Source organism: Canis lupus, chromosome 6 (genome assembly GCF_003254725.2).
Source record: "Canis lupus dingo isolate Sandy chromosome 6, ASM325472v2, whole genome shotgun sequence".
Taxonomy (NCBI): domain Eukaryota; kingdom Metazoa; phylum Chordata; class Mammalia; order Carnivora; family Canidae; genus Canis; species Canis lupus.
In genome coordinates, this window is record NC_064248.1 from 15,013,604 (window position 1) to 15,037,810 (window position 24,207).

Below are 24,207 nucleotides of genomic sequence, written 5' to 3' on the forward strand. Positions count from 1 at the left end.
CTGGGGCACACCTCCCATTAGCTGGCAATGCTGGGTGCCTGCTGGACCTACAGGTGTCAGCAGGGCCTGTCCCTGCCCTTAGGACAGAGGGAGAGAAGAACCGGGGAATCAGGGGGCTCAGAGGAGATTCTTGGTGCAGAGGGCCGAGGGAAGCGCAGACTGTGGCAGCTGGGCAGCTTCCCCAGGCCAGGGCAGAGGGCCTCAGCTGAGCTTTGTGGGCCAAGTAGGAGGGGAGAAGGGCCAGTGTTCCAGGTGGGGGTCACCTGAGCTGCCCCCTGCCCACACCACGTGGGCCCAACCCTGTGTGGGGCCGCAGCAAGCGCTGCCTTGCATGATGCTGGCAAGGAGCAATCTGGGTAGAGAAAGAAGACCCAACATGCTCAGAGAATCCAGGGAGCAACATGGGGTCTCTCCAGCCACCTCTGACCCCCCACCCCAAATGAGCTCTCCCATTGTCCCCCAAGGTGGGCACTGGGAGCTTTCCTGACCCACCCACCCTGCAGAACAGCCTTCACCCACCAGGCCTGGTGGCAGGCAAGAAGAGAGGGAGGGCCTGGGTCTGAAGCTGCTGGCCAGTGCCTGAGTAGCACATACTCAGGATGGATCTGAAAAACACCACAGAGGCCTTTAAATAGCAGACATCGAACCTGAGCTTACAGAACGGGGTCAGATGCACCCAGATACCCTGGATACTGTGGATACTGAACTGCTGGAGACAGGAAACCACCACGCAGGGGCCTGTGGGAGCATTAGCCCATTCTCTTGGGGCACGTTCCTGGCAGGAACTGCTGGGTCCCTGGGTTTCCTAAAAACTGGCCACTGTCCCACAGTGTCGGCATGTGGCCCCTGGCCGTGTGTCCCCTCAGGCACCACTGCTACAGGGGTGATTCTCCTGTGTGTGCAGTGCAGTGTCTCCTGCCCTACCTGACACTTCCCCACTGTTAGAAGAAGAGTGCCTGCGGCATCCTGGCTGTCCCTGCATCCTCTGGGGTAGGTCTCTGTTCCAGTTTCTCCCTTTATTGGATTGTTTTCTTTGTATTGAGTTCAGGGGGTTTCATTTCCTAGCAGTGTCCTTCTCCGAACAAACATTTTTCATTTGCGCTTGGATGGTGTATTTTCCTTTCACGGGCATATGACTGGAGCACCCTGCTGACCCAAGGTCAAGACACTTTTTCTCATGTTTCCTACCAAGAGTTTTCTATTGACACAGTTAAATCTGGGACCAGTTTAGAGTTGAGTTTTGCATATGATGTGAGGTTTAAGTTGAGGTGATTTTCGAGGGGGGTCCATGTGAACATCTGATGTTCCAGGGTTAGCTGGGAAAAGCATATTGTGTCTCCATGGAGTGACCCTCGCCTGGGGTCACACCTGCCGGCTGAGTTATGTGGACAACCTCCTGCACCCTGTCTTCCGTCTCTCTGCCCTACTCATCTGTTCCTTCATTGCTGTCACACATCATCCGTGCCATAAATCCTGAAACTTGCACCTCCTCTTCATGAGCACCTTGCCAGTTCCCGTCCCATTGCCCTTCCATATAAATATCTCATTCAGCTTGTCTTTATCTATAGAAATCCTGCCAACACTTTTATGGGCATTCTATTACATCTGCAGATCAGTTTGGGGTGAACGGTACCTGTAGGTGGTGAGTGTTTCTACCCAGAACACGATGGGTCTCCCCTGACTCAGGCTTCCTTGGGTTTCTTTCATCAGCAGTTGGTTCCTTATTCCCTGCACAGAAGACACCCATGACGTGCTTTGTTAGAAAAGTGTTTAAGTGTTAAAGTGTTTCCTTGTTTTTTTAATTCTTGGAGGGGTGTGTGTGTGTGTGTGTGTGTGTGTGTGAGTGAGTGATTACTGTTTCTGATTGATCTTTTTTTTTTTTTTTAGGATTTTTTTTATTTATGAGAGAGAGAAGGCACAGACACAGGCAGAGGGAGAAGCAGGCTCCGTGCAGGGAGCCTGACGTGGGACTCGATCCCGGGCCTCCAGGATCAGGCCCTGGACCCAAGGCGGCGGTAAACCGCTGAGCCACCGGGGCTGCCCTTGATCTTGCTTTTTTTAAAAGTATGGTTGGTCTTGTGTAACCTCACAAAACTCACCTATCGATTTCAGGAGGGTCTTGTTTTAATTTTGTTCATTTTGTTCTTTGCAGTTGTGGCATTTGTGAGTAGGGGCTGTTTTATATTTTCCTGTAAAACTTGGGTGCCTCGTGTTCTTGCCATCCTCCCTGGCTGGCACTTCAGCGCAGTGCTGAATGCTGGTGAGTGATGGCATGCCAGGCTTGTTCCTCCTCTCTGGGGGGCATTCAGTCTGTCCCCACTGCCGGAGCTGCAAGCTATGTGTAGATGCCTTTTGTCAAGTTGAAGAAGTCCCCTCTACATATGCTGAGAGTGCTTACCATGTTGGATATTGAATTTCATACATCCTTCTCTGGATGAGATATGTACTTAATTCCTTAGACTGTCAGCATGGAGGATTGCTTATGAAAGCAATTTGATTGCTTTGATTTCAAACCAGCCTTGTATTCCTGGAATAAATTCCCCTAGGCTATGGTATATTCTTCCATTTTATGTGTAGTGTTCCCCCCAACACACACAATTTATATATTGAGACCCTCATCCCCAGTGCAATGGTGTTAGGAGATGGGTTTTGGGGAGGTGACAAGGTCATACATGTGGGGCCCCCGTGGATAGGACCACTGCCATCAGAAGAGACCCAGAGCACTCCCTCACCTCTTCCACCATGTAAGGATACAGTGAGAAGACACTGTCGTGAGCCAGTAACTGGACCCTCACCAGACCCCCGCATCTGCTGGCACCTTCATCTCAACTAGCTCATGCTGATAAGCCACCCAGTCTTTGGCGTTCTCTAACAGTAGCCTCTGTGGACTAAGACCATAGGAATGTCACATTATCTGGTTTTTCTCCGGTGAATTGTGGTAGTTTGTGAGTTTTTGTAGGAATTGGTCCTTTATGTCTAAGTTGTAAAATTTATCACAGGAATTATTTGTACTATTCTTTCACTAATTTTATTTTTATTATTTTTTTAAGATTTTTTTTATTTAAGAGAGAAAGTGGGAGAGAAAACATGAGCAGAGGGAGAGGGGAGGATGGGCAAAGGGAGAAGCAGACTCTCTGCTGAGCAAGACCCCCCCCCCCCCCCACACACACACACACACGTGGGGCTCAGTTCCAGGACCCTGAGATCATGACCTGAGCCAAGGGCAGACACTTGACCAAATGAGCCACCCAGGCGCCCCTCTTTTACTAATGTTATGATCTCTATTAAGTTTGTAGCAATTACCCTCTCTTTCCTTCCCAATTTTGGTAATTTTTTTTTCTTTGTCAGCTTTAATAGAGATTTATCCATTAATTAGTCTTTCAAAGACCTACCTTTTGATTTCATTGATTTTTGAGTATGGTTCCTCTGTTTTCAATTTTATTGGTTTTTGCTCATCGCCTTGTTACTTCCTTTGTTCTGCTTGTTCTAGCTTTGTCTTGCCCTTTGTTTGGTTTCTTTTTTTTTTTTTTTAATTTTCATTTATTTATGATAGTCACAGAGAGAGAGAGAGAGAGAGGCAGAGACACAGGCAGAGGGAGAAGCAGGCTCCATGCACCGGGAGCCTGATGTGGGATTCGATCCCGGGTCTCCAGGATCGCGCCCTGGGCCAAAGGCAGGCGCCAAACCGCTGCGCCACCCAGGGATCCCCTTTGTTTGGTTTCTTAAGCTGGAAAGTGAGATTGCTTATTTGAGATCTTTTGTTTTGTTTTGTTTTTTAAAATGAACATTTAATGCTATAAGTTTCCATCTGAGTACTACTTTAGCTGCATCCACAAATTTAAGTATGTTGTAGTTTCATTTTTGTTTAGCTCAAAATTTTTTCAAATTTCCTTTAAGAGGAAATTAAATTGAATTAAATTAAATTTCCTCTGTGATTCACATGTTATTTAAAAGTGTGTTTTTAATTTCAAAATGTCTGGGGATTTTCCAGATGGCTTTCTGTTACTGATTTAATTCCATTAAATTTAGGGAACACACTTTATATAATTTGTTTTTTAATTCAAGATTTGTCTGATGGCCAGTACCTGAGCTATCTTAGTAAATGTTCTGTGTGCACCTGATAGGGAGGTTTATTCTGTCTTTTAATCAGTATGTTTAGACCATTTATATTTAATGTAATGTTTTAATGCATTTGGAGTTAAGCCTGCCATTTATGATTAGTTTTGCTTGCCCTCTCTGCGTTTTATTCCTGGTTCCCCGTTTCTACCTATTTACAGATTATTTGAACATTTTTTAGTGTCCCATTTTGATATATCTCAGGGTTTTTTAAATTCATTGTATCTCTTTGAATACTTTTTTAAAGTAACTTCTCTAGGGATTACAATACATACACTTCACTTCTCACAGTGCACTTGTACCTGCTATTTTACCTCTTGAAATGTCAAGATCTTCCCGTGACAAGCTTCCCCACCCACCTTCCTCCAGGGTAGTAGCGGTCATGGGTCATTTCCTCCACAAACACTGAGAGCGCTTCTGCCCTGAAATGTTAGAATTTTTGCTTTGCGCTGTCACACATATTTTAAAGAGCATAAAAGGGAAAAAACGGTTCAGAATTTTGACCTAGACATTTAGAATTCCTGTTGCTTTCTCTTCATTCCTGAAATTCCGAGATTCCCCCCTGCTGTCCATTCCTGGGGCATTTCTTTCAGAGTAAGTGTGCTGGTGCCAGGTTCCTGGGGTTCCCTCCATGTAACCCCTGTCTTGCTCTCAGTCTTGCTAATTCTGGGTCGGGGGCTCTGTCAATCAACATTGCCTCTCTACCTCTGGCCTCCACACTTCTGATGAGCCATCTGCAGTTATTCAGATAACCTGTCCTCAGTGTGAGAGAGCGTCAGAAACTCAGATCGCAGATAGTGGTGTTTGTAAGTTAAAATCAAGGGACAAGAGAGCATCAGTGTCTGGGGACAGGGGACCTATACACTGGCATGCTCTCTCCAGCCAGTTGCAGTGGTAGATACTTTTTCTGAGTGGATGATGACATGCAAAGTCCGCATTGGGCATCTGTAGAGTCTTGCTTGGATTTTACCATCTCTGGCATCCTGGGGTGGCACTTCTTGGCCATGTGTTTCCCAGCAGGTTAGTATTTTCTTGGTTCTTCAGATGCTGCTTAATTCTGGATGTTTTCTGCAGGTCCTGTGGGGAATGTTAATCCCAGTCAGTTGGTTTCAGCAGGTGGTCCACACAGGTGGATCAAGTGGGCAGTCCCCATGCCCTCTGAGAGCTGTGCTTCCACACTTGCTCAGCTTTGTGTGGTGCTTTGTGTGGGTGCCAGGCATGCCCTGAGGTCCTCTCTCCGGATCCCCCTCATTTCCTGGTTCTCTGAATCCCCTGGCCAGAAACCCAGGGCTCTGCTTTCCCTCCTCTGCTGTGCACTCCTCACAACTGCATCAGTGTGAAGGCCAGTGCCGTGGGGTGCGGCTACGGGATTCATTGCCAAGGACCCAGACGACAAGGGGATAAGAGTAGGAAAAGTTTTCCTCCCATCTCCTTCTTGGGCTAGCACACAGAGGACTTCTCTCCCTCTGTCTGCAACCAGTGCTCACTGCATCCAGCCCAGGCTTCCATGCCTCTCGCCCCCCATGGGTGGCAGAGGCACTGGGATCCGAAGAAACAGCAGCAACCAACTTTGGTAAACTCAGACTGCGGACTGTAAAGCTCACCCACTTTGAAGCAGGGAGCCCCAACAGTCCAGTTCAGGAAGCTCCCAAAAAAGAAATCTGCAGGCCTGGGAGCTTTCACTCGTAAACTTCGCCAAGCAGAGAACAATTAACACCAATTCTGTACAATCTCTTCAAGAAAAGTGAAGACGGAGCACTTTTTAACTTCTTTTATGAAGCAGTTATGACCCTAATTTGAAAACCAGTGACAAGACAGAAAACAAGACCTATAGGAACTTATTTTTGTATTTATTCTTTTTTAAAGAAAAGATTTTATTTATTCATGAGAGACACAGAGAGAGGCAGAGACACAGGCAGAGGGAGAAGCAGGCTCCATGTAGGAGCCTGACATGGGACTGGATACCCGGTCTCCAGGACCACACCCTGGGCTGAAGGCGGGGCTAAACCGCTGAGCCACCCGGGCTGTATTTATTCCAGGACTCAAATGTCAGTTGATGTCACCCACCGCATCAGTGTGATCCAACCAATGGATGAAATTCAACACTCAGGAAAACTGAGCAAAGTAAATAGAGAGGGGCTGCATCAACCTGACAGTGTCCACAAGCACTCCCCCACCAAACACCAGATCCAGTGGCCACAGGCCCTGCTTCCCCAGCACCAGAAATAAGGCAGAGGTGGTCTGGCCCCCTGAGTGGACGTGGCCAGAAGCCCCAGTCTGGGCAACCAGGGAAGAGTAGGCACAGGGACAGGGAGGGAGGGGGCAGCAGAGTCCCCTGCAGGTGACTGCTGTGTATAAAATCCCCACACGCAAAAACAAACATGAAAACTGGTGAATGAGTTCAGCATGGATTTTCTGTGGTCCCGTTGATCTTGTGTCCTGCAGCCTTGCTGAACACACTTTATGCGATATGAGATGTATATGTGTGTAATAAGCACGTATGTTGTATGTTACATACAAGCAGCAGATGCATGACACTGAAATCAGAAATAGAATGCCATTTCTATCACTCTGAGCAAATGAAATTCCCAAGTGTGAGTCCAGCAAACTGTAAAGGATCCTTAACGCTGAGCACTACAGAGCATTGAGGCAAGAAGTCAGAGGAGCTCCAACCAGAGGGGGAGATGCACCGCACTCTGGATGAGAAGACACCCCCTGCCCCAGGCTGGCGCGGGGACTTCTGCACTGAGGGTACTGGGGTTGGTGCCACTGGCACTCTGGTGCCGTCCTCAGCCCCCTGCAGCCTCTCTGGACACTCCCTCCAGCCTGAGCACCTTCATCTTTCCTGGAACTGGAACTCGCAAGTGTTTCTAGCAGCGTCACACATAGTCACCAAAAACCATTAACAGCCCCAATGTCCTTTAACGGGTGAGTGGAGAACAAGTGGTATGTCTGCTGGTGGAACTCTGTTCCGCGTCAGAGTGACCACCTGTTGACCAGCTGGGTGTGTGGAGGGGCCTCAGGGATTTGGGGCTGGGGAAGGAACCACTCCATGGGCTCTGCACTGCAGGCTTCCTGAAGTGGGACACCCCAGAGGGCAAGAAACAGGCGAGGTTGCAGGCGTCGCAGATGTGGCAGATAGTTGTTGGGTGACAGAGCTGTCCTGAATATTGGATATGGCGGCCTTGCAGATCTGTACACCAAAAAATGTCAGTTTTACTGCACAATTTTTTAAAATGTTAGATAAAAATGGTACCTCGTTTTAATGCGCATTCCTTTGCTCACTAACAAGGAAGAATGTCTTATCTGCTCCTTCCACAGTGGTCTCCCCAAATCCATGCTGCTTGATTGTCTTCTTACTCAATTTGTGTAGAAGCTTCTAGTTTCTTATTTGATTATTTTATATTGAAAGTTTTAACTGTTTTTGGAATCTCTTCTATTAATTCCATTGCTTTTAAGCTTAGAAAGTCCTTTTGTGATTTGATAAATAATTCTGTTTTCTTCTGGGAATTTTTTTTGCTTATTTTTCACATTTAAAGATCTACTTGGAACTTATCTTGGTGTATCGAGTGAGGGTCAGGGTCTAAATCAACCTCCTCCCAAATCACTGAGCAGTTGCCCAACTCCCATTTATCACATAATCACTCCTTGCTCCACAGGTTTATGACATGCCTCTGTCATTGTGAGGTTCTGATACATAACAGGATCTATATTTGTGTTTTTTGTTTATTTCATTTACCTCTACTGTATTTTTTTTTTTAATAATTGTAACTTTAAGGTATGTTTTAGTATCTGATGTAGAGCAAAATGTCACTTTTTTTAAAAGGTCCAAGGTGCCTCCTACCACTGGCTGTCTCCTGCCTGCCTTGTGCTCAACTTGTTCCCTGCTTCCCGGAGGTATACTGTGACCAGCCACCACACTGCAGCCCCTTTTCAACCCTGCTTTCTGGTTTTCCATAGTGTCTACTACCTCTGGAGACCACCCTGCCCTTCTTGTATATATTTTTATCTGTGCCCTCTATGGAAACAACTCTCTTAGACCTGGGGCTTTTATGTTGTCCACACCATGTGTCCTAAGCCTAGAATGATACCAGGCACAGTTCATTTTTCACACATATTTGTTAACTGAGTAAATAACTCACCAGCCTTTCTGAAGTCCCTGTCCCTGAGGCCACTGACTGTGAGAGCTCACATCCTACTGCTGCTGTTGTGGTACAGGAAGGTTGTACTCAGGCTGCTGTGGTGGTCACCTGTACATCTAAGCACCTGCAGCCACTGTGATCAGTCCCCTGTACCCCCAAGCACATGTGGCTGCTGTGGCCAGTCCCCTGCATCCCCAGGTACCTGTGGCGGCTGTGGCTAGTCCCCTGTACCCCCAAGCACCTGCAGCTACTCTGGTCAGTCCCCTGTACCCCCAGGTACCTGTGGCAGCTGTGACCAGTTCCCTGCACTCCCAAGCACTTGTGGTTGCTGTGGCCAGTCCCTTACACCTCCAGGCTCCCGTGGCTGGACCCAGGAAAGGGCGAGCACTTCATTCTGGGTTCTGACAGTGGGAAGGTGCTCTATGAGGCACCTGTTGTCAGGGAGAACCCTGCCCCTGCTGTGCCTAGCAGAGTTGAGATGGACTGGACTATAGTCCTGGCTGCTTCTCCACCTGCTGCTTCTCCCCCTGACAGTGAGGTGCTTGCCGCCCCAGAGCACTCCTTCCCTCTTAGGAATGTGCATTTGTGCCTCTGGCATGCTCCTCACCCCACACCCCACCTTCCAGGGAGCCTGGCCCTGAGGGCAGCCTGTATCCTCACCCTCTTGTGTCCCCAGAGAGCTAACTCGATGCCCCCTACCTGCCCTCTGCCTCCCCTAGCCTTTCCTCCTGCAGATAGACCCTTGTGTCTCTGGGTGGCTCCAGCTGCTGAGCCAGTGCTCGATCCTCTTCCCTTGTCAGCCTGGCCGCATACATTAGCAGGTTTTAATAGACTGCCACATCTCAAAAGCAGGGAGAGAAAGAAAGATTTAAAGTCTTGTCTTGCCCAAAGCAGACAGATTGACTTGAAAATGACTCCGTCAATAAAAGATGAGCTCTGAGAGGCTCTTCCCTCTTCCGAGAGGAAGCTCGCCTTCCAGGGACTTGGCTTCTGTGAGCCCACTGTTGGAAATTAGGCACACAATGTGCAGAATGGAGTGGGAGCGAGCCTGCTGCGGCTGCTGGCATCTTGCTGCCTTCACCCGCAGGCCGTCCCACCTGGTGGCCTAGGCTGCTACTGCCCCTTGAGCCCAGCAGGCCACCTACTGGGACGCATGTGGCAAGAAGTTGCCGGAAACTTTTGTTCAGCAATGGTGTTCTCTGGTTTGCATCTCGGGGGGGTTGTGATGTGATGTAGCTGTTGTGTATTTTTCTTCTCTGGATGGTTTCTGCCTCTGGCAGGTGTGTGTGAGTACATGTATGTGCATGCATGAGTGTGTGCATGTGCGAGCATGTGTGTGTGCACATATGCCTGTGTGCACATGCGAGTATGTGAGTACATGCCTCAGGCAGTTTGTTTCTAACTGATCCCTGGTTCCCTGCCCATTAAAGGGAGATAGGGTGATGCTTCTTGGGTATTCACAAAGCTTAAGATAAGCCAGTGCACGTGGAGGGCAATAAGTCTCCAGAGGGTGCACATTTCACAGACCTCAGCATGCAGGCCAGCTGGTCCTTCTGGAGCCCAGGACCCTGCCTTTATGGGGTGTGTGCTTGAGTTGGAAGAAATGTACCCTAAACAATCAAACAAGTGAAATAAAGTCAGAGGATTGTGAGTTTAAGCAGGGATACTGGGACACTGGGATCCTGGGGGGGGGGGGGGGGCATGCTGGTGGCCTGGCTGGAAGGCTTAAGCAACTGAGGCAGACTTTGCACCCAAGGTGGCACCTCACAGCAGTGCTGGTGCTGCCTGGTGGCCTTTGGGGGACCCATCCCACCCTAAAGTGTTGGCATGAACATCTGGCTTCTCCACACCCTGGCTGAGTGACAGTGAACAAGGCACTGACCTTCTCTGGGTCTGACCCCACATCTGTCAGCTGCCCAGACAAGGGGCCGGCCATGGCCTTCCACCAAGGCTCAGCTGGTCCTCCATTCCCAAAAGAGGCAGCAGGGTGGGGAGCCAGGCTCCTGGTGAGGGGGGTGGGCATCCTCTGGGGCTTCGACTGCTCTCTGTTCTCAGTGGTGGGGGAGGGAGCCTTCCCGGGAATATGATATCACATGAGCTCCCGCCTGTCACCCCGGGACTCTCCCACCCCATAATCTGGTGGGCTGTAATTGCTGGTGTCTTTTCAGATCATTTTTGTGCAAGGTGACAAGCTGCTTGTGAAGTGAGCCGTTAATCACACAGAGATGCCCCTGTTTGAAAGCTGGCACCAAGCTTACCCAGGGCGGGCGTCTGCCAGGCAGCCGGCAGTAGGCACACACACTGCTCATCTGCATATAATTCCAGGGCGAATGTCTTCTCTCTTGTGTAAAACGTGCAATTTCCGGCCCAGCAGGGGAACATGGGCTCATAATGGAGAGACCTTGTCCCAGGGGCCCTCCGGCTACAAGGCAGCTTAAGCAAACCATTCATTCCTTAGGAAGGCTAAAGGCTGCGTGTAGTGGGTGGAAGGGGCCCATCCACTGGTCGCTGGAGCCCACAGCTGGGAACAGTGCTGTCTGCCTTGTCCTTCTGTGGAAAGACCTCCCTGAGTGCTGTGCAGGGAGTCAGAGTGGGCACCTGGAGCCCCCTGGCTGGCATCTCCACACTGCCTGCATGCCCCTCATGCCTGCCAGGCTCCCAGGCCCCTCTCCTGCAATTTGGATTTGGGATGGGAAGGCAGCCTTGAGAAGGAGCCTGTTGGGATGCTATACCGCGTCAGAGTGGCGGCCCTGTTCTGCACACATCCCCAAAGCTTGGCACCCACAGAAGGCCTGCCTGGGACAGCGGTCCAGCCAGCAGACGTGTTTCCTCCCTATTCCATATGGTCAGCCAGGACCCAGACCCAGACCCACGGTCACAGCCCTGTAGTGTTGGCTCCCACAGTCACTAATAAAATCGCATCAATATCTGATGCTTAATTATTGAAATATTTTAAAATGTAAAACAAATAGTTAGAAGTCACAAGACATGAATAATTTAGCCCCGGAAGTGTGGCCCAGCTTTGGGCCGGAGCTGAGCCTGCACCGCCCTGTGCACCTGCTGGGGAGGCCTGGGGGCACTTCCCACAGGGACACCTCAGGTCTAGCCAGGTTCCTCAGCCCCCAAGCTGGTCTTGTGTGGTGAGGAGCATGGATAGGGCACCTGCAGCACCACCCTCAGGCCGCTAACATCTCAACATGCATGGGTGCAGGGCACTTGTCCATCTGAGGTCAGGCGTGGGCTCAGCACCAGGGCCCTTGGCGTCACCCTGGTGTCCCCTCCCTGGTCTTTGTTCAGCTGCAGGGACCTACCCAGAACATGTTTGCTTGCATCCTGTGTGCCCTTCAGATATGTAAAGACATATGTTACACCCTAGTTTTTCCAAACCCTGTGCGTCCACATCAAATAGCTGTTCCTGTGTGGCCTCCCGGTGCCATCCCACAGCTTGATTCCCACCTGTGGGACCGCTGTCCCCACCATGTGTTTGTCTCTGGACACCGAGTAGGCATCTCCCTCAGCTCTGCCACCAGCTTCTTGAATCCATGGAAGCAGAAACCAAACTCAGTAGCTTGACCCCCAGACCCAGAGTCTGTTCATAGCAGAGGATGACACTGCCCTTGCCTCTCACCCATCCTCACATCCACTGCCAAGACTGGAGCCGGATATGCCTCCCAGACCTTGGGAGGACTCAAAACCTGGGAGCCAGGTGGCCTGGCTCTGGAATGTCTGGCCTCGCTGCTGGTGTCTTATGGGGGCCAAAGGGGCTGCTACACACTGTTTTCCCTGCCCCTCATGCTCCACAGGGCCTTGCCCAGGCCCCTGGCCATTTAAGTTGGCCAGGGGCAGCCAGCAGGGAGCATCATCCCAGAGACAGACCAGTCCCGGTCAGTGGGGGCCAGCACTGCACAGTGGTCCTACCCCTTTTCTGGGCTTCATCCTCCCCACCTGGGAGCCAGGGCCGCCATTCGGCCTCCACAGGGACATGCTGAGAGAGTAGGCTGTGGATCCGAGGTCAGTGAGCTTTGGGAGGTGGGTGATTGGCAGCCCTGCCTTTGCTGTCCACTGCCATGCACCTGTGTGATGCCCAAGGGCGTGCCAGCTGCCATCTCTGCCCCATAGACCCCTCCAGGCTGTAGAGGTGTGGTGCCGGGGACACCCAGGGATGAGGGCACTGGGTCCAAGGTCCAGGGCACATGTACCAGCCTCATGGCCTGGAGCAGAGCTGGAAGCCAGCTGTCCAGCCTCTCAGAAAAGTGGAGGACACACTACACTGCCCCTGGGCCTCACCCTACCACCTCCTTCCACTCAGGCTGGTCTTGGCCTCCCCCGCTACCTTTCCCACAGTGCCCTTGGAGCAGCCCTGGCATGCACCAGCATTAGAAACAGCTGCCTGATGCAGCCTGGGCTCCGAGGGCTGCTGTTTCTAATGGGGAGATATTAATGCTGTTTGTTGTTGGTTAAGCCTGAAATTCTTAGCATTGGCTAAGTGTTTTTTATTCACTTTTCAGCAAGAAAAATGGCTCTGTCCTGAGTCCCTGAAGGAAAATTTCTAAAGCCACTTCCAGCTCCTAAACAAAATACTACTGCAGGAGCAGGGCTGCCTACCTTTGACGGCTCAGCCAACAGCGACCTGAGCCCAGGTGCCTGGCTCCCCTGCCCTGTGCGCCCTCCTCTCCTCTGCCTTCCCCCAGGCCTCTGTCCAAGGGAGGGAGGGTCACAGGGCCATTCGCAGGGCAGGGGATTATTGAGTGCTCATCTTCTCCCTGCAGTGCTCCACGTGCAGTCCTGCTATGCCTGCCCAGCCTGGAGACAGTCCTTCCCTCCGGGATCTCCTCCGGGGAAGGGGGGGGGGGGTCTCCTCAGTTATTTCCCTTCCCCCTTCTATTCAAATTGAAGAGCTGTCAAATTGCTGAGCTGGATTCCAGGCTCCCAGAAACTCTGCTGTTATCTCTTCTCTGCTATCCCCCATCTTGGGTTGTTTGGAACCTGGCCCCACTGGGGAGCCCCTTCTTGACTTTAGCTTTCTCTTCGAACACTTCCCTGTGCATCTGTGATGGCATCACCTCCAGGGGTTGCCCACTGTTGCTGCTGCTCTGGACGCCTCCTCCCCTCCAGGCTGTTGTGCTGAGCCAGCCTCTCAGGAGCTTCTTGTGGGTGTGCAGTAGGCAGGGGGCCACAGGGCATCCCCCCTGGGGCTGGTGTGCTGGACACAGGGGAGCTTGAGCCCAGGGCGGGGAAGAAAGGCTGCTTCAGACCCCACTATGTCCACCAGCACACTGTGACTTATTCCTGCTGAGCCCTGCTAAGGGTGCACAGGCACACTCCTAAGGCATGTGGAGTAGGATCTTCTTTCCCTGCTTCCGCCTCCCTGTGCAGGTGCATGTGCACCACAGGCATGGGTGCTAGTTAACACCCCACCCCTTAGCTTCTCAGGAAGTTGGGTGCTGATGTGGGCCAGGGGGCCCTCCAGCCCTTCCCCTGGGTGTGAGCCTGGCCACGGGCCTTGATCTGGCCGCCTCTGGGCGTCTGCCATCCCCCTGTTGCTACCTCAGCCCCATTGCTGCAGGGCGCAGGGCAGTGAAGCCCTGGGGCATCCAGCACAGGCATTGTGGGGCCGGGTGCCAGCATTTGCTGCAGCAGTGCTGAGGCCCAGTCACCCCTTGAGGGGCCAGGAAAAAGACATGCGCCTCTGGACGGTCCCTCAGCCCCAGTTCCAGCTGGTCTCCCCATGCCCCCAGGTCTGCCGAGCCGTGTCCCTCTCTGCATCTGCTTCTCGTCTTCTGAGACTGTGCCTACCCCTCTGGTTTGCTGCTGCCTCCCCTCCATCCCACAGTTGTGGCAGCAGGGAGCTCAGGTGAACATGTTCGTACAAGGGCAGGCGCATGTGTTCCATCCACTGCGTCCGCAGGGAAGCCCCGTACATGGGATTACTTTTGTTCACACTGACTTTCTAGGTGTTATGATTTAGGATTTATGGAGGAATGGCATTTCCTGTGCTCTAGGCTTCTTGAGGTGCACTAGGGACGCCATGCGACAAAAAGACTTAGTCCTCACCTATGCTGAGCTTAAGAGTCTGCTGGTGTGATAACTGTGACACAAAGGAGCTTTTTAAAATGCTCTGTCGTGTTACAGTGGATGCTGTCGTGTACACTGAAGACATGGCAGGAGACTAGATCTACTCCAGAGCTGTGGTTTTGAAGCTGAGATGTGTGGAAGTCAGCTAGGAAACAGGAGGAGCTGCCCCAGGGGTGTGCAAAGGCCCTGAGGTGAGGAGGAGAGTAGTGCTTTGGGGCATGAAATAAAGCCAGTCAGGTGCAACTGGAAAGACTGGGGCTGGCCACTAGGCAAAGGCCCAATAGCCACAGGAGAGGGTTTCATGGGTTTTTTTTTTAGATGTTCCTTACTATTTTAGAGAGAGAGCATGCATGAGGTGGGGGGAGAGGCAGAAAGAGGGAAAATCTTGAGTAGACTCTGTGGATAGCATGGAGCCCAACGCAGGCTCAAGACTGCAACCCTGAGATCATGACCTGAGCCCAAATCAAGAGTTGGACACTTAACCCACTGAGCCACCCAAGCGCCTCAAAGAGGGTTTTAATTCTCACCACGGAGCTTCAGAGCTCAGAATTCTGTCCAGAGGACTTGGGCCATCTCACACAGGACTGGAATCCAAGGAACAGAGGGCCTGACTGGGCCACCATGGCCAGGCTGAGCTTGCTAATAACCAAGGTGAAAGGCCTGGGACCCTAGCAACCTCACATCAAAGTTCCCGCTTTGCCCCATGTGGGGCTCCACCCTTCCCCCACCAGCTGCTTCTGCTGTGAAGGGGCTGACTTCCCACTGGAGTGGCCAGGATGCTGACCAGCAGACAGCACCTGTTCTGCTGTGAGAATCCTCTGAGATGCGGGTCAGGGAAGCACATTAACAGGGAGCCGTTGCCTTGAAAGGTGATGGGGTGGAGGTGTGTCTGTCCCACAGAATAGTCTCAAGGCTGGGCTGGCCAGCTTGGATTGGGCAACAGTGCAGGGTCAGACCCAGCCACCTCGCTGGCACACTCAGGCCCCGGCACATGAGGGACGTTTGCTTCAAGCAAAGGGCTATGCACCAGTTGTCTGCGAGGTCTGGGGGCCCAGCCTCCATCCCGAGCCTGGGTCAGCAGTCCCGTGGGGCACAGCCCTGCCCACCCAGTGCCCTGCACTCTACCCAGCAAACTGATAAGAAGGGAATTGAAGCACAGGATTGCATGCACTTTTAGTAGAGACCCAGTCAGGTTCTGCTGGCCATGCGGCCGCAAGCTGAGACCCTGGAGAGGCTTTCTGTAGGGAGAGTCCAGCCTTCCACCTGTCTGCTTCTCACCTGCTCTCCCCATCCCTCTAGGATCAAACCCCTGAATTTCAGACTGAACTGGCTCTCCAGAGCTCTGTGCCCACTCCTTTATCCTGACATCTCTGCTCTCAGGGGTAACACGCACTCTCCTTCAAGCCTTTATATAAGGGAGAGATGGAAAGTGTTTTATTTTTGATCTGTACCCACAGGCTTTCTCGGCTGCCTTCTGTGACTCTGGGAGGAGCCTGGTATTGGGTATAGATTAGGAGGGGATGGAGGTCAGAGCCATCCAGTGGCCCCTGTGGACATGGCTAGAGGCCACCAACGGGCCTGACTGGGGCTGCACACCATGTAAGAGAGCAGGTGGCCTGGCCCCTTGACCTTGGCATCCATCCCTGGCCCCCAGCATCCCTGCCCACCCTCCACGTCTGGGCTCTGGGTGACCATGTTCTGTCTTGGGTGCCCACTTGTTCATCGGCCTTCCTTGTCCCTCACCAAGGACTCCTACAAAGCTTTGCAAGGGGCTGCCGAGGAGAGGAGGAGCAAGGGCGGCCCAGAGAGGAAAGACAGTGGTGGGAGGGCATATTCCCCTGGTGTGTGCAGCTGGAGGACAGGGTTGAGGGCACTGGGGAACAGGAGAAGGCTGCGGTTGAATCAGGGCTGGATGTATCCTCCACCAGAGTGTGGGCCTGAGGTGGAGGAGGCTGGGCACGAGGTCTTCATCCCAAGTGTCTGGTGATGCCTGGGATGCTGGCACACAGCAAGTGAGGTCTGGGGTGAGCAGTCTGGGATCTCTCCCCAGACCCAATGAGGCCACTTGTCTGCTCTGCTGGTCCTGCCCACGTGTGGTCCCCACCAGCAGGCCCGGCCTTGGGGGCAACTGATGGGGTACCTGCAGGTACATGCAGGATTGTAGTCACCAAAGACCCAAGGGGGTCTCTGGCCCTTGGTCAGTGGGGCCCAAGGGAGCATCTTGTGAGCGCCACATGCACAGGCCACCCAACCCTGCCCAGAGGAAGCTTCAGCTCACTCTGAGAAGAGGCTGCATCAGAGCAGTGGCATTTCCAAGGCAAAAGGCACATCTTTTATTTATTTAATCCAAACCATCATGTGAATTATTCATTCACGTTTATATAAGCAATTGAATGGTGGAATAAGGGGGAGGTCAGAGCACCGACTTTGTGATGCCCTGAATCACAACCAGGACTCATGCTGTCCCTCCTGAACACGCTGTGTTAAGGTGACTTCACCTGAAAGCTGTAGCCTCTTGCCCTACTTCACCAGACAGCCTGAGGTCAGAGCTCTCTTGATACCCATGATGGGCCATGTGGCCTTGAAGAAGCTGCCCCCACCCAAGATCCCCTGCTCCTGCCCACTGAAGGGTGATGTAAGACTTGCCTTGTGGTGCTGCTGGGTAAGGTATATGTGGCACCTGGTGTGGGGTCCTGGCACCAAGCTCACAGCAGGTACATAGAACTTTCCCCTTCTGGAGGATGGCAGGTGTCTGGGCTCACTTCCTCATTACCTGAGCCCCGTCTACTTGTCAGAGTCTACGGACTGTGGAAAGGGCAGCATTTTGATATCTGTGGGCAAAGGGGCTGTTACCTTCTCCAAGGTCGAGCTGCATTATTACCAAAATTTAATTTTTCCCAGTGGACATCTGAGATCCATTAAAGGCAGTGCAGTCCCTGACAGGGGTGAAATATCACCTCAGATCCTTGGTCAGTGAATTTTGCCTCCTGGAACGGGTTTTCCTCCTGCTGGCGGATCCATCCTCAGTGGGCTGGCTGAGAGACACAGGGAGGAGCATAGGGTCAGAGCCGCCAATTACCCCTTTGATTTCATAGTCTGATGACTCGATTCATCAAGGGCTCTGTGCCTGTGTTCTGATGGAGAGGCTCTCTGCTCCAGAATAACAACGTCCGCCAGGGCCCAGCCAGGACCATCAGACTGTGTGATGGATAAGGGGCAGGTGAGGGCAGGGCAGGTGGCCAGGAGGATGGACGTGCTGGCAGAGAGGCCAGAAGGAGCTCTGCTCTGGCACCAAGAGCGAGAACGCGGCCGGCCCCAGGCTGCCCGCAGAGATGCAGGCAGTGCAGACAAGACCTAGGATCCGTATTCAGATGCCTATGAGGGGCTGTGGGGCTGTCCTCCCTGTGCCAGCTGCCCTCAGCCACATAGTCAGTCCCATAGCCCTTGTATGCACAGAACCTGCGCCCTCTGTGTAGCCCTGTGGCAGCTGTGGAGTGTGTTGATGCGCAGCTAGTAGAGCCCCCACCATTGGTGATATGGCCTTGAACCCACACAGCACTTCGCTGTGGCCCCACAGGATCCAGCTTGATCCTTGTGACGCCTCTGGATGCTGCTATGTGCCTGAGACCCCCAGGAGCTGGAGGGTGATGGGCTCAAGGCCGTAGGTCAGAAAGGGCAGAGCTGGCGGAAGGTCTCCAGTGGGTTTCCCTGGAAGGCAGGCTCCCTGTCCCCTTCACCTCCTCCAGGAAGTCACCCTGACTGCATCTGCTCATCTTAAGCTAGCCGACATGACCCTGCCTGCTCTAAGCCCTGCTAGGAACCTGGTGGTTGCTGGCCTGGGCCTGTCCTGGTTACCAGCCCAGGATGTGCCACAGGGCCTGCACTTCAGCCTGAGGACGAGGAGCTCCTGCCCCTGTCGCGGTGGGCAGGGCTCCAAGCTGGGCCAACCCGCTCTGAGGCCTGGAGTTTTCTCACCATGCCCTCGGCCACCGGGGATCCTGTGCTGCCCAGGCCATCCGCAGGCCCTGGAGGGCTCCCCATCATCAGCTCCAGATGGGACCACCAAGAAGCTCCTGGCTTCAGAAGCTGCACTTGTGCTTGAGCAGAGCCAGCCTCGCTAATTAATGGGGGGATGACCGAGGTTTAATTACTAGGAAGTCACCTTGGGTAAAGGATCTGTGGTAATTGCTGTGAAGCCTCCCAATGGCTTTGCACTTGGCACAGCGGGTTTCTCCTATACAGCCATAAACCGAGATGGTAGTGATGGGCAGGCCAGGGGGGCCTCTGCCCTGAACGGTCCTGCCAGAGCAGTACCCAGAGGCCTATCTTTAACTAGGGGCCTTGTCTCTGGGTGGCGGGGAACCCCCGGGGAACAGGATCAGCAATCTCTACAGCATTTCCTCTCCAGGCCTTTGGCCCACTTGGTGCTGCTGGCCCATGCGGGTGGGCATCCAACCACCAGCGAGAACCTGGCTGCAGCTTGGGCAGTTGGTTGGTGCATGCAGACCTGATCCCCGTACCCCCTGCCCAGACCTGGGCCAGCTTCCATGTTGCCCCTTGTTGTCCTTCAGAAAAGGACCAGGCCGAGGATCAAATCCAAGACTCAGGGCTAGGAAGAGGTCTGGTTTGCCGGGTCCCTGCTCTCCGTGGAGTTACTGTTTTTATTAAATGAATCACTTCGTCCACAGACATGCAAGCTGTTCCTTGGCCTGTTCTCTTTTTTGCCCACGTGCATACATCAGGGCTTGCTGACACAGGGGCATGTCCATCCCGGGTAGGAACCTGTCTCCTCCTCAGCCTTCTGCCAGTGATTCTGACCCTGGGCCTTGCTGCCACCCCGAGTCCCATCCCTCTATGGGGCTCACTCTCTCCCTTCTCCCCCATCAGAGCTGAGGAAGCAGGTGGAGAGCGCCGAGCTTAAGAACCAGCGGCTCAAGGAGGTCTTTCAAACGAAGATCCAGGAGTTCCGGAAAGTCTGCTATGCACTCACGGGCTACCAGATCGACATCACCACAGAGAACCAGTACCGGCTGACGTCCATGTATGCGGAACACAAGGCCGACTGCCTCATCTTCAAGGTAGGACCTACTGAGACACACCGCACCACCCTTTGCTGAGACACACCGCACCTCCCTTCGCGCTGGTGGACGATGGTGTGGGTGCGGGAGCAGCCCCACCTCAGGTATGTGTGGCCCGCTGGGTGGCCCTCAGCCACCCCAGCTTTGCCCACAGCCTGGCGGCCTCTTGCAAGAAGCACTCAGCCTTGATCTGGCTGCCTCTGGGTGTCTGCCATCCCCCTGTTGCTACTTCAGCCCCATTGCTGCAGGGCACAGGGCAGTGAAGCCCTGGGGCATCCAGCAGCAGCCGTGCCCAGGGGACGGCTGAAGTAACGGGGTGAGGGTCTGTGTTGGGCCTGTGAGGCAGCCTCAGTGTGCCGTGCAGCAGAAAGACGGGAGAGGAGCGCTGCTCCTCTGTGAGGAGGGTAGTAAGGCTTGCCGGCGAGGCTGGGGCCGGGACCCCAGGCACACAGGAGTGCGGGAATCACGGCCAGGGTTGGCTTCAGACTCCCTCTGGAGATGCTGCCACTGCGTGGTGCCAGGCAGGATGGGGGCTTTCATGGAGGAGGCCCCCTGGAGTTGGAGGCAGCATGTGGCCTGTGGAGTTGTACCAGTGTCGAGGCCAGGGTGCCCTCCAGGTTTCAGGGCTAGGACGGTCACTGGAAATGAAGTACCTGCCTGTGAGGGGGTGGGTCCAGTGGGTCCCAGTGGCCAGGCTGGGGGTTGACTGTGTCTGCTGGGAGGCCTAGAGGAGACTGGCAGCCTGAGCCAGAATCTGCGTGAAGAGGGCTGGCCCCGCCACTGCCCCACTAGTCTGACCTCTCATGAAGACGGTGCCGTGGCCCGGTGTGGCACTCCGCTGCTTCAGGAAGGGTGTGGTGGCACGGCTGCGGGTGGCCGGGGTGGGCAGACAGGCCACCACTTCTTGTTGCCATGGTGTGGAGTGGGGCAACCACCTGTTGCTGCCCACATGTGTAAAAACAAAGCAACCACTTTTCTTTTTCTATAAAAAGGCTTTAGCCCGTGTGGTCTGCATATGCATCAAATAGAATACAATAGGACACAAAATGTTTTCTGCCTCATTTCATTGTAAACTTCAGGCGAACCTGTGACCGCCTGGCCACTTGCTCATGGAACACTGGCCAAGCCTGGATGCGCCAGGCCGCAGGGAGCAAGGAGGCCTGCACTGGGCCCCCACCTCCCTCCCATCCTCCTTCCCTCCTGAGTTCAGAGTGGCACCTCAGCCTGGCATCTGCCCCCCAGTGTCTCCCAGCATTTCCTCCCAACTTCCAGCCTTCTTGGATCATGTGTGTCCATTTTTACATGTGTGTCTTGAAACTCTTTAAACCTCGTAGAAGTGAAACATTAAAACCTGTAAAGTCTCTACATAAACTGTCAGAAATGAACAAAAAAAAAAAAATGTCAGAAATGTACTTCTGCACTCCTGTGTGATTGCCTGGGCTTTGGGAGAACTCAGGATTGCTGGTCACTATTCCATACCTTGTAGAGATACCACATATTAAAAAAAAACTTTAATTAACGAAGACATACAATTCCTACATACCGTGTTTACTCTGGACAGCCACCGCAGAGTGGAGACAGGCCGAAGGCACCATCAGACCCCCAGACCCTCTGCTGCCCCCCTCGCTCTCTCCCGTCCTCCCCAACTCTCTCCCTTCCCCCCCAACTCTCTGCCATCTCTTCACCAGAGCCTCTGCTGTCCCCTCCAACCTTCTGCTGTCCCCCGCACTGGGCCCTCTGCCATCCTCCCTCCCCAGACCCTCTGCCATCCCCCCCAACCCCCAGGGCTCTGTTCTTCCCCCTTACCTTCAGCTCTCCCCTATGCTCAATGTCCTCAGCTCACCCCAGCACCATTCCTGGATATTGGTACACCTTCCCATCTGGAGAGTCCCCTGTGGGGTCCTGGACTGGTACCCTGCTTTGTCTCCCCACCCTTGCCCTGTGGTGTGTACCCCACACCCCAGCTTCTCCTTCAACTGTGTGTCTTGTGACCCTCTGCTTCCCAGCTATGGGCCTGGCTCTAGGCATGAGGGACAGATATGCTAGGAGCAACACAGCCACAAAGGATGATGGGAAGGCTAATGGCTCAGCCTTCCACTCCGTCCAGCAGGCACCCTGGCCCTTGCCGTCATGGCTGGGCCTCCACCCCCTGCCTAGGTGTGTGTGTCGGGGGGGGGGGGGGGATGGTTTGTGCGCAGTGTCAGGAGACAAATGTGCTTGCGGCCCCACCACCTTTTGGATGCGTGCCGCTGAATGGGGTAGGCTCTGTGGTCAGGTTGTCATAGGAAGCATGGAGGGACCTCCATGATTGTAAAATGCAAAGCATAGTGCTCACTTGTCCTCGGAGGCCGTGCAGAGAGCTGTCTAGAAAAGCAGAGGTACCGCATAGGCAGGCAAGGCATCCCTCAGCCAGGGTGCTCAACTCGGAGCCTCACACTGCCCTTCCCCAGCTGGAGGCCACTCTGAGCTTTGGTCTTGTCATTTGAGTTGAGTGTCAGGCCTAAGGGAGCCCAGGATCCTGATGCCACCGGAGCACCTGACCCAGGGGCTCCAGCAGCATCCCTGAGGCCCCCAGATTTCAGGGTTTGTCAGAATTTCATTTTGGAGCAGTGAACCATTAGTAGACAGAAGCTGCTCATCAGGGCCCCCACAGGATCCCCATCTCTGCCTTTGCCTATGGGTTGCCTCACCCTGCACACTGGCACTTGGGCCCTGCCCCTGCTCGTCCACCTGCAGATTGTCACACCCCAGCAACAAGGCCCAGATCTGCTCATAGACACCTCCTCCAGTAAGGCTTTCCATGTTCCTCACAAGCGGGACCCATTTTCAGTGAACATCTCTCAGGACACATGTTGTTTTCTGTTGCTTGGTTGTTATGTATGGGACTTTTATTCCTTTACATGAGTTTTTTTCAGGGACAGGAACTACCATATGTCTGGGTACCCAGACAGCCCACCTCCCTCAGGCCCCTGCCCAGGAGCCAGGAATCCCCAGGGACATGCACCCTGTCCCCAGCTTAGGAGTGTGCCTGTGCCCCCCTAGCAGGGCACGTGGGACAGGATCTTCTCTCCTGGTGCCTCCCATGGGTGCCTGCCAGTAGGGAGCCCACCCAGTGCCTTGCTGACCAGCAGGCATGGCTCTGGACAGATGGCTGCCTGCTTCCCTGTCCCTTGGTCCCAGTACACACGAACCAGCCAGCCTGCCTTGGAACCTAGCTTTGCCGAGGACACTGGTGGCTCTGTTGTCTGTAGTCTCATCACCCCCTTGGTGCCTGGTCCCCCGTGGGCATGAACAGGTGGGTGAGATTTTTGCCCTTCTTATCCTACCTCTTGAGAAAGGACTGGAAGCTGTGTGGGGTAGAGCAAAGAGATGGGGATCTGATGCCAGCTAGGGGCCACCCTTGCCACCCTCAGCTTGTGTCTCTTCCTTCAGGGCAAGGCTGTATGTCCCCAGCATCCCGGCATGGGCTCTGTTCCTGCCACCTCCACCCCACACCCAACACTGTACCCCTTTGTGGGTCTCCCTAAGGGGCTTCCCCTCAGGTCTGCAGGTGAAGCCTACCATGCCCTGCCAAGCTATGGTCCCCATCCCTCCAGGGGACACAAACCTGCCTCCTGGGCTCCCTGACACGGCAGTAAGGACCTGCCAGCCCCAGTCCCCCTGCCCTCACCCCCAGGGCCACCCCTCAGCTCCTTCACTCGCCCATGGAAGCCTCCCCCACCCGCTGCTTGCACACACTCAGGCACCTGCTTAGGGACTGTGCACATCTGCATGGGCCCTTCGTCAGAGCTCATAGGCAACCCAATGGGAGGGGTCTGGTGATGGGTCCATCCACAGGCACACCCCACCCTCCCAAGTTGCAGTCAGAACCTTCCATTGCCACTCCAACAGCATCAGCTGCCCTTCCTGGGCAGGGCCTTGAAGAGGTGGTTGGTGCTTGTGTGCTGCGGAGCCCCTTGCTGCCTCTGCGCCTCCACCCACAGAAAGTGCTGGGCTATGGGGAGCAGCTGGCCCTGAAGCATGGCAGTCTCTGCTGACTTTCTGGAGGTGTGCATGCATTCAGTTCACCTGCTCAGCCAGAGGCTTCCCAGACACAGCCAGCACCCAGCCTCTGAGCTGCTCCTGGGATAAGTCCTGCCAGGCCATCGGGAGCCCCAAAGCAGGCACGTCTGGAGCTGCCAGACCTATCAGGACATCTCTAACTAGGGACTGCTGGTGACTGCTGGTGAGTCACCTGTCCCCTTAGCCTGCTTATTGGTTAGTGACAGGAGGCACCGTCCCACCCTGTCTGCTCTCCATCTACCTGCTCAGGGCCTGGCATGTGCAGAGTGCTTGATGAGGACAGATGGGGAGAAAGTGCAAGAAGTGAAATAGAAAGCAGACCAACCCTCTGCAGATATTCTTCTGGGGACTCAGGCAGAGGCACCCCCTGGCCCAGCCCAGGCACCTGAGAGGGGACATGAGCTATCCTAGAGCCCTCCCACCCTTGGCTGGGTCACTGTACCTTGTAGGACTCAGTGGCGAACTTGGTCTGAATTCACCCTGGGGTCAGGAGAGCCAGTGAGTCAAGCCTTCATTGGGGCAGCAAGGGAGGCTCCCCTGCGGGCTAGCTGTCCTAAATAGGAGATGCCACAGGACAGAGACCTGCTTGAGAGATGGGATGACTGCCGGCCCCCACACCGCACTGGGGCCCTGCCACCTGGCGGCTGATGGCAGACTCACACAGTGGCAGTGAAATCAGGCTGAAGGGGATCATGGTGAACTGTACCCTCTTGGCCTTTTTGGTTTATTTTATT

The 24,207-nt window shown here is 53.8% G+C and overlaps 1 protein-coding gene across 8 annotated transcripts in view; it reads left to right on the plus strand.

Moving 5' to 3' along the window:
* Positions 1-24,207, plus strand: part of MAD1L1 (mitotic arrest deficient 1 like 1) — a 347,527-nt gene that overhangs the window by 278,309 nt on the left and 45,011 nt on the right. For all 8 annotated transcript variants that reach the window (XM_035718311.2, XM_025416062.3, XM_049111198.1 and 5 more), the window contains one exon: positions 19,221-19,411. In XM_035718311.2, the coding sequence (XP_035574204.2) occupies positions 19,221-19,411 (191 nt within the window). The remainder of the gene's footprint in view (positions 1-19,220; positions 19,412-24,207) is intronic.